Genomic DNA, 18,592 nt, shown 5'->3' on the forward strand with positions numbered 1-18,592 from the left:
TTTTTTTAATTTATTTTTATTTTTGGTTTTTTGAGGTATAGGGTCTTGCTCTAGCCCAGGCTGACCTGGAATTCACTATGTAGTCTCAGGGTGGCCTTGAACTCATAACAATACTCCTACCTCTGCCTCCCAACTGCTGGGATTAATGGTGTGTGCTACCACGCCCAGCAGTATTGAAGTATACTTTCTTATATTGTATAGAGAAGTAATAGGTATTCCTCAAAATTTTCTAGAGTAGGCCTACATAAAAATCTTTGTAAGAGCAGGAACTGCACAGAAATATCAGAGTAGTGATTAGAATACCTCAATTATTTTTATCTGTTTTCCTGTATTCCAGGGAAAAAAATCTTGAGTAAAAAGAAATTTATTTCTGCCAATGACTTTTTTTTTTCTCTCATGTAGGACCAAATGGCTCGGAATCCTGCTGCTATTGACATGTTTATCATAGGTAGGAGGAAAAACAGTCTTTTTCCTTTTTTTCCTGATTAAAAAAAAATGGTAATACATTGAGTTACACAGACAGCTGGCAATTTCACATTTGGGTTTTTAAGACTTTGCAATTTATAAAGTACGATCTAGTTCTAAGCTTTTATTGGAACAACTTTTGTGGTTTTTTTTGAATTTTGTTTCTGGTTGGAAAAAATATATCCTATATAATTTGTATTTTGAGTTCTAGGTAATTAAAATACATAAAATTTCTCTGTGCATGTAGTTCCTTTAACCCATACATGCATTGAATGGGTGTGCAAAGGGCCTGCTGCTGCTGCAAAAGAACTCCAGATGCATCTACCACTTTAGGCATTTGGCTTTTTGTGGGTATTGAACCCAGGCTGTCAGGCTTTGCAAGCAAGTGCCTTCAACTGCTGAACCACCTTCTCAGCCCTTTATAGCTTTTAAACTTAGGCCCCAGCTTTCTTCTCACTCTGACTCTTGTAGTCTCTGGTTTCTAAGTTAAGTACCATCAGGATGTTATGTCCCTGCTCACTGCCCTCTTTGGCATCTTGGTATAACACATTTTCAAAGATGACTATCACAGTTCTAACCCAGCAGTGCTACGTAAGTTATGAATCAAAGCCTGCCTGATCAATAGAAAAAGCTGCTGCTCTGCTCTTGAGCTATTTTTAATTTGATGATTGTCTGAAAATAGTACAAAATAAAACACTGTGGCAATAGTACTAAGGTCAGATAATACTATGATAGAAGCTGGAATTTCTCCTAGAATGAAATATGTGCTATACTAAGAAGAGATGAGGTGGGAAGTTAATTCTTGGGCAGAAGATGAGAGCATCTTTTTTTTTTTTTTAAACTGTCTTGATAAAACCTTGGAACTATCAACTCCCAAACATGGACTTACTTTAAAGGTAGACTGCCTTACAACATGGAAATTAAATCTTCATCATCTCTCAGCTGAGTTTTACTTTCTTAGTATCTTTGGTAGCTCACAAGAAGATGCCTCCTGGTGTTTGGGGCACTGTTACTAGAAGCTGTGCCACGTGAGCTTAGTGAATGCTGCCCATTTTGTCCTCACTTTAAAAAACACACTTTGGGGCTGGGAAGATGGTTCAGTACTTAAGGCACTCGCGAAGTCTGCTGCCCTGGGTTCACTTTTCCAGTACCCACCTAAGTCCAGATGCACAAGGTAACAACACATGCATCTTGAGTTTGTTGGTAGCAGGTAGAAGTCCTGGTGCACCCATTCTCTCTCTCAAATATTTTTTTTTTAAGTCAAACTAAGAGCTGAGCATGGCGTTGCATGCCTTTGATCCCAGAACTTGCAAAGCAGAGGTAGGAGGATCATCGTGAGTTCGAGGCCACTCTGAGACTACATAGTTATTTCCAGGTCAGACTAGGCTAGAGCAAAACCTTACCTAAAAATAACAACAAAAATACTGCAGTAGTAAAGTACAATTACATATATACCATGCCTATTTCTTTTTTATGCAAACTGTAAGCAATTTGTTTTTAAAATATTTTAGTCCATAAAGTATACAAAGTGGTATATTAAAAATTTGTAAAAAAATAAAAGCTGAAAATATGAGAAAAAGGAATTATAAACAAACAACACATAAAAATTTTTAAAAACTATCTTAGCTGGGTGTGGTGGTGCATGTCTTTAATTCCAGCACTCAGGAGGCAGAGGTAGGAGGATTGCTGTGAGTTCAAGGCCACCCTGAGACTACATAATGAAATTCAGATCAGCCTGGGCTATAGTGAGACCCTACCTTGAAAAAAAAAAAAAAAAACCTGAGCTTTTGTGTGTTGTTTTCTATAAACTTAAATCTTACTCAAAATGGATAAATGACTAGTGATCTTTGACAACAAAAACATTTAATACATAATGGGTAAGAACAGTCATAAAAAAGAGCTAACTATATATGCCTTTTTCTCATTTGATAGCTTTTATTGTTTTAAGGGTTGTATCCTTAATTACAAGCCAAATTAGGTCTTCTGTCATTCCCTAAAGAACATAATTGGTAAATGTTATAAATTGAGCATCTGACAGTCATGTGGCATTGTGGAGAACTGAGTTAATTGAAAGCAGATTACAGGGCCTAGGAAGACAGATCAAAGGTTAAAGGTGCTTGCTTACAAAGCCTGCCTGGTTCAATCCCCAAACCACCCACAGTAAGCTAAACTTAAAAAGTGACACCAGGGCTGGAGGGATGGCTTAGTGGGTAAAGCACTAGCTTGCAAAGTTAAAGGTCCCAGGTTCAATTCCCCAGGAACCATATAAGCCAGAAGCACAAGGTGGTACATGCTTCTGGACTTCATCTTCAGTGACTAAAGGCCCTGGCATGCCCATTCTCTGTCTGTGTCTCTGTCTCTCTCTCTCTCAATCTCTCCCTCTTTTGATCTCAAATATAAATTTTAAACCAAATGTGGTGCAAATATGGGCTGGAGAGATGGTTTGGCAGTTAGGACCCAGGTTCCATTCTTCAGTACCCTCGTGAGCCAGATGCACAAGGTGACGCATACATCTGGAGTTTGTTTCCAGTGGCTAGAGGCCCTGGCACACCCATTCTCTCCTTTTCTCTTTCTCTCTCTCATAAATAAATATTTTTTACAAATGTGGTGCAAGTAAAGTCAGACAAAAAGCATCTGCCATTAGTTTGCAGTGACCAGAGACCCTGATGCACACATATGTACATACTTTTTAAAAAAGAAACCAGGTTACAAGGAAACTTACTAGATATGCTAAGCATTGAGCTGTATGGAGGCCCAGTAGTTATGCTGTCTGTATTCCCTAGAAAGCTTAAACTTAATTCATCTAAATACTTGTTACTGATCCATTTAGTACATCATAGACATGGTCTGGACTACACTATGCCAATAATTCTGCTCTGCTTTGAGCTGGCCATTGAACATGTGTTAGCAAGTAGACTACTGTAGGATTGGCCTGATACTCAAAACTCCAAAGTGTCATTTCCTGGTTGATGTCTAGACTGGGCTTGGCTTCTGTCAGAATTTGCACATGAATCAGGATAGATATACCTAGGTTGGACCCTCATCATCCTACACATAACTATCTCCACTGTCCCATATGCTCTAGGAGTTAATGCCATTTTTCGTCATTATATCAGAACCAATTATTATAAATGTAAAACAAAAATAGTACTTCTAACAAGTGTTGGGGGCAGTGAGGAGAAGTGGAGAAGACCAAGGAAACAAGGTTAGATAGGACTGAGAGTAAACATTGGCCAGTGGAGGACTGGCAGATTTATATCTACAAATGTTTCTGGTTTTGGTATCTTAAGCATAAGGAAGTTCTAATTGTTCATTTCTTATGTGTATTTTATTTCTCCTTTACTCATTTTCCCTTCCTGGCTTGTAGGTGCTACCTTTACGGACTGGTTTACGTCTTATGTCAACAATGTTGTATCAGGTGGCTTTCCCATCATCAGAGACCAAATCTTCAGGTATTTCATTCAGGGCTTTTTGTTTGTTTTTCAAGGTAGGATCTCACTCTAGCCCAGACTGACTTGGAACTCATTCTGTATTCCCAGGCTGGCCTCTAATTCACAGCAATCTTCCCACCTCTGCCTCCTCAGCACTGGGAGTAAAGGCATGTGCCACAATGCCTGGCTTAATTTGGGACTTTGTAGATTGAAATGACTAAATCAGAAAAAGTCATCTGGTCATGGGGTGAAAATTCCCTAGAAGGTTAATTACAGAACATCTGATTATCTTAAATCTCACTGTTTTATTCTCATTTCAAAGCCAAAACATCCAAACACTAAATCAGCCAGTATTTTTCTTGTCTTGAAGAATCAAGAGGAAAAACTGATTTTGATTTAGGATTTATGGCTTGACAATCGCTATATAATTTCACTACAAGAAAAGAACCAAAGGTGGTTTGCCAATTAATAGGTTTCTTATGAAAAGCAAGTCAACAACTCATCCTGGCAATCATGATTATCTCTGAGTGAAACACTCAAGTGTGGCCATTAGTAGTAGAGGTGATACAGTAGCGGTGTTGCAGAAGTAATAGGTTAGTTGCAGTTAAAGACTTCTAGTTTATAGACTTTGGAACAAGAGACTAATAAGAGTTCCAATCTGCTTCAATATTTTTTAAATTTTTTTTGTTGTTCATTTTTATTTATTTGAGAGTGGGGGAGAGAGAGAGAGAGAGAGAATGAGAGCACCAGGGCTTCCAGCCACTGCAAACGAACTCCTGACACATGTGCCCCCTTGTGCATCTGCCTAACGTGGGTCCTGGGGAGTCGAGCCTTGAACCGGGGTCCTTAGGCTTCACAGGCAAGCATTTAACCACTAAGCCATCTCTCCAGACCTGCTTCCATATTTTTATTGTCAGGATCACTATTTAGTAAATGAAGCCAGGTTTTCAGATGTCTCCAACATTTTCATAGCTCTGAAAACTGAGAAGCCCTTTCTCCACACTGATTTCAGAGCCATTATTTGAACCACTGATGCTTGTCTTTGATTGCTACCATTACTCAGGTAGAGTCCCTAAGTTTTCTAGCATGTTTATAATTTTCTTCTATGTTTTATAGGACTGTATCAAGTGCTATTTAAAATGTGGATCATAAAGCTATTGTATGTCTTATCTTTAAGACTTTTTTTGTAGAATTGAAATGTTTACTGTTTTAATTTACTAGATATGTTCATGATCCAGAATGTGTAGCAACAACTGGGGATATTACTGTTTCAGTTTCCACGTCATTTCTGCCAGAGCTCAGCTCTGTACACCCACCCCACTATTTCTTCACATACCGAATCAGGTGAGAATTGTAAATGGGGATACAGTCAGTTTTTCACTATGACAAAATGCTTGAGGAAATCAACTTAAAAGAGGATGGGTGTGTTGGGGCTCATGGTTTCAGAGGCTTCAGTCCACTCTGTCATTTCTGGACCTATGTGTGGTAAGGCAGAACATCATAGAATGGAAGCATATAGCAGGGGGCAGGAGGCAGAGACAGAGATGAACACAAGAGTAAGTAAGAAATATCCTTCAAAGATAACCCCCCCCCCACGCCCAATGACCTACATCCTTCAACCAGGCCCCATCTCCTAAAAGCTGAGTTATTCATCAGTGGAATGATGAGGTTAATCCTGTGGATCCAAACACTTCATAATAGTGCCACCAAGGAAGAGCCAAGCCTTGAACACATGTGCTCCCAAACCACAGTCACTTTCAGTCAGTGAGGCTGTGTTGCTGCTATTGCCATATTTGTCATGATGTATAAAATGCAATGTAGGTTTTTGTTGCTATTGTTTTGAGGTAGGGTCTTACTCTTGCCCAGGCTGACCCTCGCACTCATCTGTAGTCTCAGGTAGGCCTTGAACTCACAGTAATCCTCCTACCTCTGCCTCAGAAGTGCTGTGATTAAAGGCATTTGCCACCACACCAGGCTTTAGTTTAGGCTTTTTGATTGTGTTTTGTTTTGTGGTCCTGGGGATCAAACAAAGGGCCTTGTGCCTGTCAGGCAAGCACTATATCACTAAGCAACTATTTGTTCTTTCTAAAGTTGGGAGAAGGGTGAATAAGTTTTCTATAATATAGTGTTCACAAAAGACTGATTTTAGAGCCAGTCATGGTGGCGCACGCCTTTAATCCCAGCACTCGGGAGGCAGAGGTAGGAGGATTGCTGTGAGTTCGGGGCCACCCTGAGGCTCCATAGTGAATTCTAGGTCAGCCTGAGCTAGAGTGAGACCCTACCTCAAAAAAACAACAACAAAAGACTGATTTTAGCCTCTAAGTTATTTCTTCCATATGTACTGTGCATAAACTATTGTGTCCAGTACTGTGGGACATGGACCACAAAGTTATAATTGTCAAAGCTCTATTTTACCATGTTACCATGAATTTTAGAAGCTGTAAAATTGGCAAACAGAAATCCTGTGTTTTAAATTTTACCTGACCTGTCTATATTTCATTTTAAAATCTAGTATTTATTGAGTGCTTCATATATCATACATGGCATTAGGTGTTTGATTTGCCTAAATATGAAAACAAAAATTTTAAGCTGGACGTGGTGGCACATGCTTTTAATCCCAGCACTTGGAAGGCAGAGGTAACAGGATGGCCATGAGTTCCAGGCTACCCTAAGACCACATAGTGAATTCCAGGTCAGCCTGGGCTGGAGCCAGACCCTACCTCCAAATACATATATTAAACTTACTTTAGTTAGAAGTATTTTATGCTTAGACATAAAGGTGATTTATTGCTCTAAGAGATTAAGGATGCTTTTCTGTAAAATATACTTATTTATATACCTACACATACACCCATGTATATAGTCCATGCATACATGCTGAAGCGTTTTACTGCTATATACTTACCCGGAAGCATTCTAGTATGTGGCCTGTAATATGTTCACACATGGGTGTAGATACTTCTTGTTTGTTAGTTTTTACCCTGCTTTCAACTTCAGCATGTCTGAAACATAAATGCATAAACTTTCGGGATGTACAAAGTGATAATGAGCAACAGCAGGTTCCTGTAGAAACAGGGAAGGTGAGAGAAACAAAAACAAAGTGGAAGTACAATGCCAGTAACTGGTGACGTTTTCCTTTGAGCCTTTTAGAAGCTAATGGGAAACCAGAACTGGGTTGTATAGCTTTATCATGAGTAAAAGACTATGTGTTCTTTAGAAATGTTTCATGGTACTGTGTTTTAGAAAGCATTTGCCCTTGGGAGGCAGAGGTAGGAGGATCACCTGGAGTTGGAGGCCACCCTGAGACTACATAGTGAACACCAGGTCAGCCTGGGCTAGAGTGAGAGCCTACTACATTTGCTAAATGAATTTTTTTAGGTTTTTATTTATTTTATTTTATTTGAGAGAGAGAGACAGGCAGATAAAGAGAGAATAGGTGTGCCAGGGCCTTCAGCCACTGCATATGAACTCTAGATACATGTGCCACCTTGTGCATCTGGCTTATATGGGTCCTGGGGAATTGAACCTGGGTCCTTTGCAGGCAAGCGTCTTAACCACTAAGTATCTCTCTAGCCCCCAAAGAGATTTTTATTTGAAGAGGCAAAGATAGCTTTCACAATGGCATTTGCACATGTTTCCATCACCCTTTCTGTTTTTGATCCTCACTGAAAGCCAGGTGCAGAAGTTGAGTTGAAAGTATTTCTGTGGAGTAATTAAGCTAATTAAGGCAGGCAGAGTCTTAGAGAATGTAGAAAAATGCGTTAGATTTCTTCATGTCCTTTGGAAATGTTCTTGCCGAGGAGTACCTGCAGTGCTGCTGTTCTGCAAAAGAAAGCAAAGCCAATTCGTGCCTCACTCCTTTTCCAGGATTGAAATGTCAAAGGACGCACTTCCTGAGAAGGCCTGTCAGTTAGACAGTCGCTACTGGAGAATAACAAATGCTAAAGGCGATGTCGAAGAAGTTCAAGGACCTGGAGTAGTTGGTATGCAACCCGTGATTGAACACTAAATATCACTTGACTCGGAGATTCATAAATATAATGCATAGAGGTCATTCTAATGCTGTGCCCCTTGAAACAACTTTTCTAAAATACCAACTCAGGCTAACTAGTTATGATTATGTTCTGTGGCATAGGATAGAAAGAAAATAACTTGGTAATCTTTTTGAAGTTTGAGGGTAGATGTTAAGATCAACAGGATAAACTTTTGTGGTTTGAATTTCATTTACTTTAGTTTGTGTTGTCATTAACATTCAGCTTTTTAAATAATGAGTATAGGATACTCATCTGAATACACTTCTGAATTGTCAGTCTTTGGGCTTGAATGTGTGCTTCAGGAAAATGGAAAATAACATACCTGGACAGGAGAGATGGCTTAGTGGTTAAGGTGCTTGCCTGCAAAGCCAAAGGACCCAGGTTCAATTCCCCTGCACCCATGTAAGCCAGATGCACAAGGTGGTGCATACATCTGGAGTTTGTTTGAAGTGGCTAAAGGCCCTGGTATACCCATTCATTCATTCTCTCTCTCTCTTTACCCCCTCCGCCCCCAAATAAAATAAATTTTTTAAAAATTTAAAAAAGAAAATAACATACGGGAAGCCTTGTACTTGTCAGGCCCAAGCACATGCAGAAGTCAGTTTGCTTGTCTGTGTCTGCCTGTCTCCCTCCCTCTTTCCCTTCCTACCCCTTCTCATATCTTTCTTTCTCCTCCCCCTCCCCTCTCTTCTCTCCCTACCTCTATCGCTCTTTCTTTCTAGCAGTGCTAGAGCCCAAACGCCGAGCCTTGTGCACGCTCGGGCAGGCGCTGTGCTCCCAGCTACATCCCTGGCCCCTGTTCTGCTTCCGGAGTGCTTCTGTAGAGGTTCTAGCAGGAGACCACAGCTCCTCCTATGCCCTTGACTGCAGAGCAGTCCTTGTGTTTTCGAGAGGTTATCCTCTTCAGCCTAGCATGCAGCTTCAGGAGGGACACACATGGAGATCCATGGAGCAGTGAGGGAGGAAGAGGACCCCGCCTAGCCCGCCAGAGCAGCTGAATCAACCCTGGCAGTCAGTGGGTGACAGATGTCACAGGCAGATCACCCTCACAACATCATCATTATTTTTACTTATTTCAAAAGAAGTTCTCCTAGAGTTGCCCAGACTAGCCTTGAACTTACTCTCCAGCACAGCCTGACCTGAACTTTCCATCCCCCTGCCTCAGCTTCCCAAGTAGCTGGTATTATATGCCTGAACCATCCATCAGGCCTAATTAAAGTTTTCTAAACTAATGCCCTAAATAGATTAATGATCTGTATGTATCTTTAATGAATTTATCTTAGATTTGTTTGAGAATCTAGTGCTAAGGAATTTTATTAAATCCAAAAGCTAGAATTTGTTGTTGTGGTGGTGGTTATTTGGTTCATTGGTACACAAACTCCTTTGTAGGTGACATTTGACTTGCCTGACTACTCAGGTTATATCTTCACAATGTTAGGTTTAGTCTCTTGCTACTGTTAAAGTCAGATTGCCCTTATCTTTGAGCAATAACCTGTGACTTTTTGTTGTTGTTGTTTTTTCTTTATTTTTTAATTTTTTTATTGACACCTTCCATAATTGTAGACAATATCTCACTCTCCATCATATTCCCCTCCCCCTCTCAATCAGTCTCTTTTTTATTTTGATGTCATGATCTTTTCCTCCTAATTATGATGGTCTTGTGTAGGTAGTGTCAGACACTGTGAGTTCATGGATACCCAGGCCATTTTGTGTCTGGAGGATCACATTGTAAGTAATCCTACCCTTTCTTTGGCTCTTACATTCTTCTACTACCTCTTCCTCAATGGACCCTGAGCCTTGGAAGAGGTGATAGAGATATTGCAGTGCTGAGCACTACTCTGTCATTTCTTCTCAGCACCATGGTGCCTTCTGAGTCATCCCAAGGTCCCTGCCATCTGAAAAGAGAAGCTTCTCTAACCAAAAGTGAGAGTAGCATTAATATATGGGTATGAACATCAAGAAAAGTGCTTACTGGGCAGTTTGGTGAGCATAGTATATACATTTAACCAGACAGCAGCAAATGTTACACCCCTAGGGCTTATGACTACCCCTGTTGTAGATTTTCAATATCAGGGATGTATTCCCTTCCATGGAGTAGACCTCCAGTCAAATTAGAGGGCAGTTGGTTTCCCCCATAACGGACATGCCACTATTGCACCCATTGGCTCATTTGGCCTGGCTGGCCAAATATAAGGTTTACAGTGTCCATGTGAGTATCTCCACCAGTGATTACTCTCTCTCCCATTGAACTGCATGCAGCATGTCTTTTCCCAGCTTTATGTCAGCTGGTCTACATGGAGGAGGTTTTCAGCTCAGCTTCAGCAGGATTTCTCAGTGACCTGCAGCCCAAGGGTGTGGAGTCTTCAGCAGTAGGGTTTTTACCATCTATTCCTGGTGGGAAACCAAGAGCCTTGGCAATGTCCTGTAATGTTTTGGGGGTATCAGTGACCTTCATGGCCAACAACTCACTGGAAGGTATCCCATCTCTGGCATTGAAAATTTGCTAGTAGTAATCTATGGCTCCTGAATGTTCCACTGTGTGACACTTTTTATTAGTAATGTCTTAAATGGTGTCAACTTTTAAATTTGTCGTGTTAGTTATTCCCCCAACCTGCTACCTTGTAGAGAATTGGAGGTCTATGGAAAAAATGTCAAGAGAATTAAATATCTGGGATTTTATCACTGTCAACATTTTTAAATATTGCTTGTCAGGTTTTACTTTTTGTTGTTGTTGTTTTTTCCTGTGTGTATTTACTTTGATACTACTTTCATGGTATCTTAAAGAATATATTTTATTTATTATAAGGCAGACCTGAACTATGTGCTGTGGTTTATTGTTACTGTTTTCCCTGCAGGTGAATTTCCGATCATCAGCCCAGGTCGGATATATGAGTACACAAGCTGTACCACGTTTTCTACAACATCAGGATACATGGAGGGATACTACACTTTCCATTTTCTGTACTTTAAGGACAAGATCTTTAATGTTGCCATTCCCCGATTTCACATGGCATGTCCAACATTCAGGGTGTCTATAGCTCGATTGGTAAGTTAAGCTTTTCACTAGTGCTGTCTTAAGTAATTCAGAATTGCCTCTAAAGAAAGATATTTGTTTAGTGGTTCCTAAATGATATCCCAGAGAACCTGGGACATTCCAAGAAGTACGTTGGGAGGGGGGTAGTATGTGGAGCTGTTGAGCGAGTTCATGTAAGCTCCCTAGTTTTCCACCATGGAAGCTGTACTATTGCCTGGTTTTAAGGTTTAGCTTCTTTCCCACTGCTTCCAGCATTCTGTGGCCTACATGAGGACAAAACTATACCAGTTAGAAAAGACTGGGGAAATCACTGTTAATTTAGTAAACAAGTATCATATAGAGATCATTAGAGGATTTAATGGGTAGACTTAATACTTTTAGCAGTCTCTGAAATCATTTCTCAAGTCAACCAGGTTTCTTTTTAAAACCTCATTCTTAGGGTTGTTTTGTGATAGGTGTAACAGTAACCCTAATTTTATGAGCTATAAAATTCTTAAGCAAAATAATAAAGTTCTATAATAGGAATAAAATATGAATACCATATTCAAAATATACCTCAGTTGTAGGCATTAAGTGCTCAGAAACTGCCCTCTAGCTCCTGGGGTGAGGGAATTTGAAGTAAGTCTAAGGAAGATGGACAGAATATTAATTGGACTAAGATATGACAAATTCTTAACTCCAAGAGTTTGGAAACAAAAAAGTAATGATGAGCTTTTGGGTCACTACACTTAGTATGGTGAAAAGGACCTATAGTCTGGATGTATAAGTAAAGTGTTTTTAACTTTCTTCTCAGTGGAAGAATGCTAGAAACTGTTTCCAGAACTGAGAATTTGCTACTTTCTGCAACAGGCTTCCATTTTCCTTCTCTGACTTATTTATTTATTTATTTTTGGCAGGGTGGGTTAGGGGTGGGCTTAAGACAGGGTCTCATGTTACCCAGACTGGCCTTGAATTTACCAGCCTCATGCCTCAACCTCTCTAGTTCTAGGGTTACAAGTGCACAGTACCATGCTCAGTGCAAACCAGAGTTGCATTTTTGGCTGGCCCAGTATCCTCTGAGCTTGATGCCCTCTGATCCTTAGGTGGCTGGTATTCATCAGTGAAGCTGTCTGGAACTGAAGTTTTTGTGGGGGAGGGGAATTTAAAATATGAATTTAATTTTTTAATATTCATATTTTCTATTTCTTCTTGTTTCAGTTTTGGTAATTTGTGCCTTTCAAGGAATTTGTCCATTTCATCTAAATGTTGAATTTATTGGCGTAAAGTTTCACAATATTCCCTTGATATCCTTTTAATGACTACAAGAGCTGTAGTCATATATCCTCTTGTTTTTAGTAATTTATGTCTTTTTATCACACAATTGTCACTTTTATTGACCACTTAAAGGAACAACTTTGAGTTTCACTGATTTTTTTCCTCTGTTGTTTGCCCTTTTTTTTATTTATTGATTTCTGCAGTTTTGATTTCTTTCCTGCTTTGGGTTTAATTGGTTTTTCTTATAACTTTTTAAGCTAGAAGGTGATTATTATTGGATTATTGAGTGTGGACTTGTTTCTAAACATCGTTTAGCTGTATTTCACACATTTAGCTCAATATATTCTCAAATTTCCTTTGTAACTTTGTGACTTTAGAGAAATGTTAATTTCCAAACATTATCTTTTTGGTTATTGATTTTTAAAATTGTGTGGCTTGAGAACTTACTCTGTATTTCTAATATTTTTAATGTTTTATGGCCAAAATTATGTAAAGAAGTTATATATCTTGGTAAATGACCTTTATGTATTTGAAAAGAATGTATATTCTGCTATGTGGGGAATTTACTCTATAAATGACAGGTCAAGCTGTTTGATTAGTTGACAGAGTTTTTCAAGTTACCTATACATTTATTGTTCTTGTCATGGTTTTTGTTCTGTCAACCACTGAAAAAGATGATTGTTGAATCTCCAACAAAAATACGGCTGTGTCTGTTCTCTTACTCCTGTCAGGTTTGCTTCATGTATTTTGAAGTTTCATGATTTGTGGAAATATACTTACATTGTTACACCTTTTTTAAGGAAATACTTCTATTATCATTATGAAATCACTCTCTTTATCTCTGATAACATTCCTTGTCCTGAAGATTAAAGTGCATGTGAGGTTTGGTTTGGCAGCACTTGAGTTGGGTCAGCTTGATGCTTCTGATGTTTGTTTGCAGTGTTTGTCAGGGTGAGTGTAAAGTAGTCCATGCAAGGACAGTGGCTCTTGAGCATTGCAGTCTTCGTGGCCTCCTTAGATGTGGAAAACTCATGAAGGACTTCTAAGAACTCTGGTTTACATGGCTTATGTTGGTATTTATCATATTAAAAATTAAAACTGAAAACATTATATTTTCAATTCCTTTTAAAATTACAATAAATAAATCTTCTGAATGTTCACCCTTCTCTTAAGTATGCATTTATTTAGAGTTTTAGTTTCTGCCTAGCTACAAGTAGTTGACCTGCCATATAGAAACCTCTCTCAAGGATGAAAGGTTAGCAGAAAGAAATCAGCTGACTTCTAGTCTCGTAAAGAAGGCAGGCAGCAGGCTGTGGTTGTCAGCCCCTCTTGTTTCTGTTGGCCTCCTTGACATGGAAGTCAGAGTGTCTCCTCCTTGTCTGTCCTCTACCAGTACGGTTTTAGACTTCATTCCTGTTCCTCACATGCTCCGTATTGGTCAGTCCGTGTGGGTGTTGATTGGGCTTGCTGGAGAGTGCTGGAGAAGCTCCTGCTGTTCATCTGGCCACTGTTCTCGGTGTTCCTCCTCCCATCTGCTACTTGGAGGTACACTTTTACCTGAGGTGCTCTCTCTCTTAAAAAAAAATTGCAAGCAGAGAGAGAGAAGAGAGAGAGATAAGACACGCCAGGGTCTCCGGCCACTGCAAACAAACTCCAGGTGCTTGTGCCACATTGTGCATCTGGCATTAAGTGGGTACTAGGGAATTGAACCCTAATTATTAGGCTTTCCACACAAGCACTTAAACTGCTGAGCCATCTCTCCAGCCCTGAGGGTCTCTTGAACCACATATGAGTCCTTTGGTAGTTTTTGTCTTCATTAACATACTTGGCAATTCACTACCGAAGCTCTTGCTTTAGAAGTTCCGAAGACTTTTCCCTTCCTGATTTTTGTACCTCCTATAGAACATTAAAGTCTTTATTCCTTAAAAAAAAAAATCCAAACTTACAAATAATGAAACATAAGTCACATCTGTGTATGTATTTTCTGATTATTGCTATTGTGTTATAATAAATCCTAAATCACACTTTCTCCTACTTTAATTCATTTGCTCATTTAACACGTACTATAGTAAATACTACACTCAAAATCCAGCCTTTTTTTTTTTTTTTGATTTTTTGAGGTAGGGTCTCACTCTAGCCCAGGCTGTCCTGGAGCTCACTATGTAGTTTCAGGGTGGCCTCAAATTCATGACGATCCTCCTACCTTTGCCTCCCAAGTGCTGGGATTAAAGGTGTGCGCCACCACACCTCGCTTCCAGCCTTGTAATTGCTGATTGGAAGAGATAGACTATAACATTATGCCCTTATGTCAACTAGTAATAAGTGCCTTGGAGAAAAATAAGTCCAGAGGATAAAGTGACTATCCTGTTAAGATGTGTCAGGAAAGACCTTGGTGACCTAAAAGGAGTGAGGGGAACCAAGTGGATCTGTGGAAGAAGAGTATTTGGCCAAAGAAACAGCCAGTGTTGGGGGTCCTAATGCAATTATTAGTATATCTGAACCAAGGGGGCCCACATGGCTGCAGTATAGTGAGCAAGGGTGATATGGCTGAAAATGAGACCAGACAAGTCTGAGGTTGATCTGGGCTGCATCATGAGAGCCAGTCTCAAACACGAGACGCTGCTCATATGCTGCGTGTTCATCACCTCTGTCCAATTTAGAGCCTCTGCAAGTGAAATGTCAAAGCAGAAGCTACCTTTTCCCTGCAGTGGGGAACAGGCCTTATGGGTGTGCTTGTCATTGCTATGCTATCTGAGGCCTAGTTAGAAAATGGCAGTAGGCCTTCAGCCTGGTTCTCTCTCCTGAAACACGAGCCTGTGGTGCCCTGAGGCACTGTACGAAATGTCCAGGCGCCGTGAAGCAGCTGTGCTGCAGAGACCACATGGGTGCATGACTTAGAGGCGAAGGAAGTGCCTACTTCAGCTCCAGGTGCTTGGGTCGTCCCAGTGCAGGTACCAGACAGCGAGTGAAGAAGCCCTTGAGGTGATACTTGGTTCCATCCGCTGTCCAGTTGCACCCCACAAGAGACTCCAAGCTAGAAGAACCCCACTGAGTGCTTCCCAGACACTCAGTCACAGGAACCAGGGGAGATAACAACTGTTGTCTTAAGCAACTAAAAAATAACTTTTTTTTTCAAAAGTAGAGGTTACCAATGTTTGAATTAAAATGTGTCATCACAGTAGCAAATCAATAAAAATCTCTTGCTGACAGTGCATAAAATCACACCTGATTAATGTTTTCAGGTGCCCTTTTCTGTACACACAGAAGTTGGCAAAGACTTGCTAACTTTATTTTGGATTGTTAGGAGTGGTGTTTTCTACCTTGTATGAATTTACCAACAGCTGTGAAAAATAAGTACTGTCTTAATGAAATGTTTGCCATTAAAACCCCAGTGAGCATTATTCAACATGTGCTACTATATACTGTCTAGAATCTTGCATCTACACGTGCTTTATGGAATTATATTGTTCAGATCTGTGGAGGCTCATTTGATATGTCTGGTCATTTGCATTCTCAGCTGTAGAATCACTATTAAGAACTGATGGGTGTTTTCTTATCAAAAGATTATTTTCTCTTTCAAGGAAATGGGTCCTGATGACTATGAAGAGATGGAAGAGGAAGAGCATGAGGAAGAAGACAATGATGACGATTCAGCAGACATGGATGAATCAGACGAGGAGGAGGAGATACAGAGGAGGGTCTTTGATGTTCCCATCCGCAGACGCCGTTGCTCGCGTCTCTTTTAGCCTGCTACTGCTGCCGCCTATAGAAACACTGAGATGACTCTGCGAAATAGATTTCTCAATAATGTAAATAACTGCTCAGCACACAGCTGGACCCTAGCATGAGATATTGTTCCAGTCCTAGGCTCTATGGGATACTATATTAGAAGTTGAATTGTTCTGGTTTGTTTTGTGGTTTTGAGATAGAGGAAGAAACAACCTTCCCCCTCCCCTTCCAGTAATCAGTGGAAGAGGAATTCTCTAAGAGACATTTCTTTGTTTAAAAATATTTTCTACTTAAAAAATATAGAAATGGACAGTGAGGTGTTTTAAATAAGGATTTCAAATGTAGCAGAAAAACCTTACAAGGATAGAAAGAAACTATATGACTGAATGACTATGAAAAGACCTCTTGCAGTTGTGAATTACTTAGAAATGAATGAAATTTATAACGAGCATAACAATTCTTAATATTTTGTACTCAAAGGGAACAAATTGAGTAAATAACTTGAATGCTAATGGTTTGTCCTTTCTTAGACAATCTGTCCATGAATTTAAAATCTTTATCACACAGACCTTGAGTTGAAAGTTTTTTGTCATTTACAATTTTTAAAGTCTTCAATGTAACTTTGAATTTAAGTTAAAGACTACACCATTACTTACAGATGCGTCATCTTTAAATGTAGTTTGCAAAGGTATCTGCTATTAACAGAAACTTCACAATGTCTCATGTAGTCTAAACTTGTAAATACTCTTTCTGTTTTGTTTCTTCTTTATACACTTGATTGTCTAACCTTGTGATAAGTGGCTTGAATTTTATGTTATGGTTAGGATGTTTTCCTGAAACATGATTTTTTTTGTAATTATATAATTGAATGTTTGGAATGAAATTCTTCATGTCAAAACCTCACATTTTAAAAACAAATTTTGGTTTCAATCCTATACTTAGTGTAAGTGCCTGTTTCCCATAAGGTACTACTAGTCAGCCTTTGCTCTTAAGATGAAAGATGGGACTGGTACTTGTCCTCTAGCTAGAGTATGTAGCAGGCCCATTCACAGTCATCTTATGGCTTCCATCGTGCTCTCTCCTGTCTTTGTCCATTTTCCCCCAAACAGTTCTTTCATCGAGAAAAACAAGAAAGGGAACCATCATGAAGGCTAAATGATTCCAGCAGGGACCATGAAGACAAACTTAGCCTTTTATATGACACATTATAATGTTCTGAAATAGTCATTTTCACACTTTCATGTAAGAGTACAACCACACACTGCAAGTTACTGAAGTCAGCAGCAGACTACATATACAACACAACAATAGCCTCGTACATCTGATATGCCCCACCTCTCAAATGAATCATTTTCTATTGTTCTTGATTTAATCTCATGTGGCTTTTTCATAGCCTCTAAGCATACAGAATTCACTGCTAATGTTGCCAGTAAGCTGATCAAATGAGTGAGTGACCTGGAAATAAAGTGATTTTTAAGGAGTGGCAGAGGGGAGTGTGGAGATGGCTGTTGCTCATAGGCAGACTTAACTGTAGCTTCAACCTTAACAAGCGCAAAATGGCCAGCTGTGAGAGGAAGAGGGTCTGTAGCACTGAAGACAAGATGGAGAAATTCAAGAGTCTACGTCAGATATGGAGACGTGTATCCTCGGCACCAGGACCATCATGCCAAAGCAGAATTGGTTCACAGCCTCAAAGGAAAGGCTGGGCCTGACTAGGGTAGTGGAGCTGCTGCGATCCCTGGGTAGTTTAAATGATTCAAGAATTGTTTACTACAAAATCTGGAAGTGAATGGTAAGTCAAAATGCTGTTGTGAAGATAGCTGATGGGCTTTTGGAAACCACATAAGCTGATTGTGGAGGGAAATTACTTGCCAGAGCAGGCCCTCACATCCATCCATTTGCAAAAACATACTCTGTGATGTGATCACCTAGGACATGGCACCTTGTGACTTACTTCTTAGAATCAGTCCTTGAGTGACATATGACTTATCAGACTACCAAACCTTAGTCTGTCCCGTTTTTCTTTACTTCCAAATACAGAGAATGAGAATAGGCTCACCAGGGCCTCTTGTTATTTATTGCAAATGCAATCTAGATACCACCACTTTGTGCATCTGGCTTTACATGAATACTGGAGAATCAAAGCCCAGCCTACTTTGTAAACAAGCACCTTGAACCACTGAGCCATCTCTCCAGTCCAGTCTACCCCATGTTTAAAAGTCGGCTGTCGGGCTGGAGAGATGGCTTAGCGCTTAAGCGCTTGCCTGTGAAGCCTAAGGACCCTGGTTCGAGGCTTGGTTCTCCAGGTCCCATGTTAGCCAGATGCACAAGGAGGCGCACGTGTCAGGAGTTCATTTGCAGTGGCTGGAAGCCCTGGCGCACCCATTCTCTCCCTCTATCTGTCTTTCTCTGTTGCTCTCAAATAAATAAATAAAATATGAACAAAAAAAAATTTTAAAAGTCAGCTGTCTTCTGTTAGGTTGCCATAGCAAAATACTCTAAAACTGTAATTTACAAACTAGAAAATTATTAGCAGCTGTGGTGGCTCACAACCTGTCATCCCAGTCAGCTGAGTGAGAAGAATTGCTGTGAATTTGAGGCCAACCTGGACCACAGAGCAAGACCCTATCTAAGGATGATTATTC

The 18,592-nt window shown here is 39.9% G+C and overlaps 1 protein-coding gene across 2 annotated transcripts in view; it reads left to right on the forward strand.

Moving 5' to 3' along the window:
* Fbxo3 (F-box protein 3) overlaps nucleotides 1-16,808 on the forward strand; it is a 38,300-nt gene extending 21,492 nt beyond the window's left edge. Inside the window, exons 6-11 of one of the 2 annotated variants that reach the window (XM_045156432.1) lie at nucleotides 403-448; nucleotides 3,833-3,917; nucleotides 5,118-5,240; nucleotides 7,764-7,879; nucleotides 10,786-10,976; nucleotides 15,800-16,808. In XM_045156432.1, coding sequence (XP_045012367.1) covers nucleotides 403-448; nucleotides 3,833-3,917; nucleotides 5,118-5,240; nucleotides 7,764-7,879; nucleotides 10,786-10,976; nucleotides 15,800-15,964 — 726 coding nt within the window. In that variant the 3' untranslated portion in view covers nucleotides 15,965-16,808. Of the gene's footprint in view, nucleotides 1-402; nucleotides 449-3,832; nucleotides 3,918-5,117; nucleotides 5,241-7,763; nucleotides 7,880-10,785; nucleotides 10,977-12,161; nucleotides 13,379-15,799 lie in introns of those variants that run through there. The other variant, XM_045156433.1, reaches the window with a different exon arrangement.
* The last annotated feature ends 1,784 nt before the right edge of the window (nucleotides 16,809-18,592 follow it).

Source organism: Jaculus jaculus, chromosome 8 (assembly GCF_020740685.1).
Source record: "Jaculus jaculus isolate mJacJac1 chromosome 8, mJacJac1.mat.Y.cur, whole genome shotgun sequence".
In the NCBI taxonomy this organism is placed as follows: Eukaryota; Metazoa; Chordata; class Mammalia; order Rodentia; family Dipodidae; genus Jaculus; species Jaculus jaculus.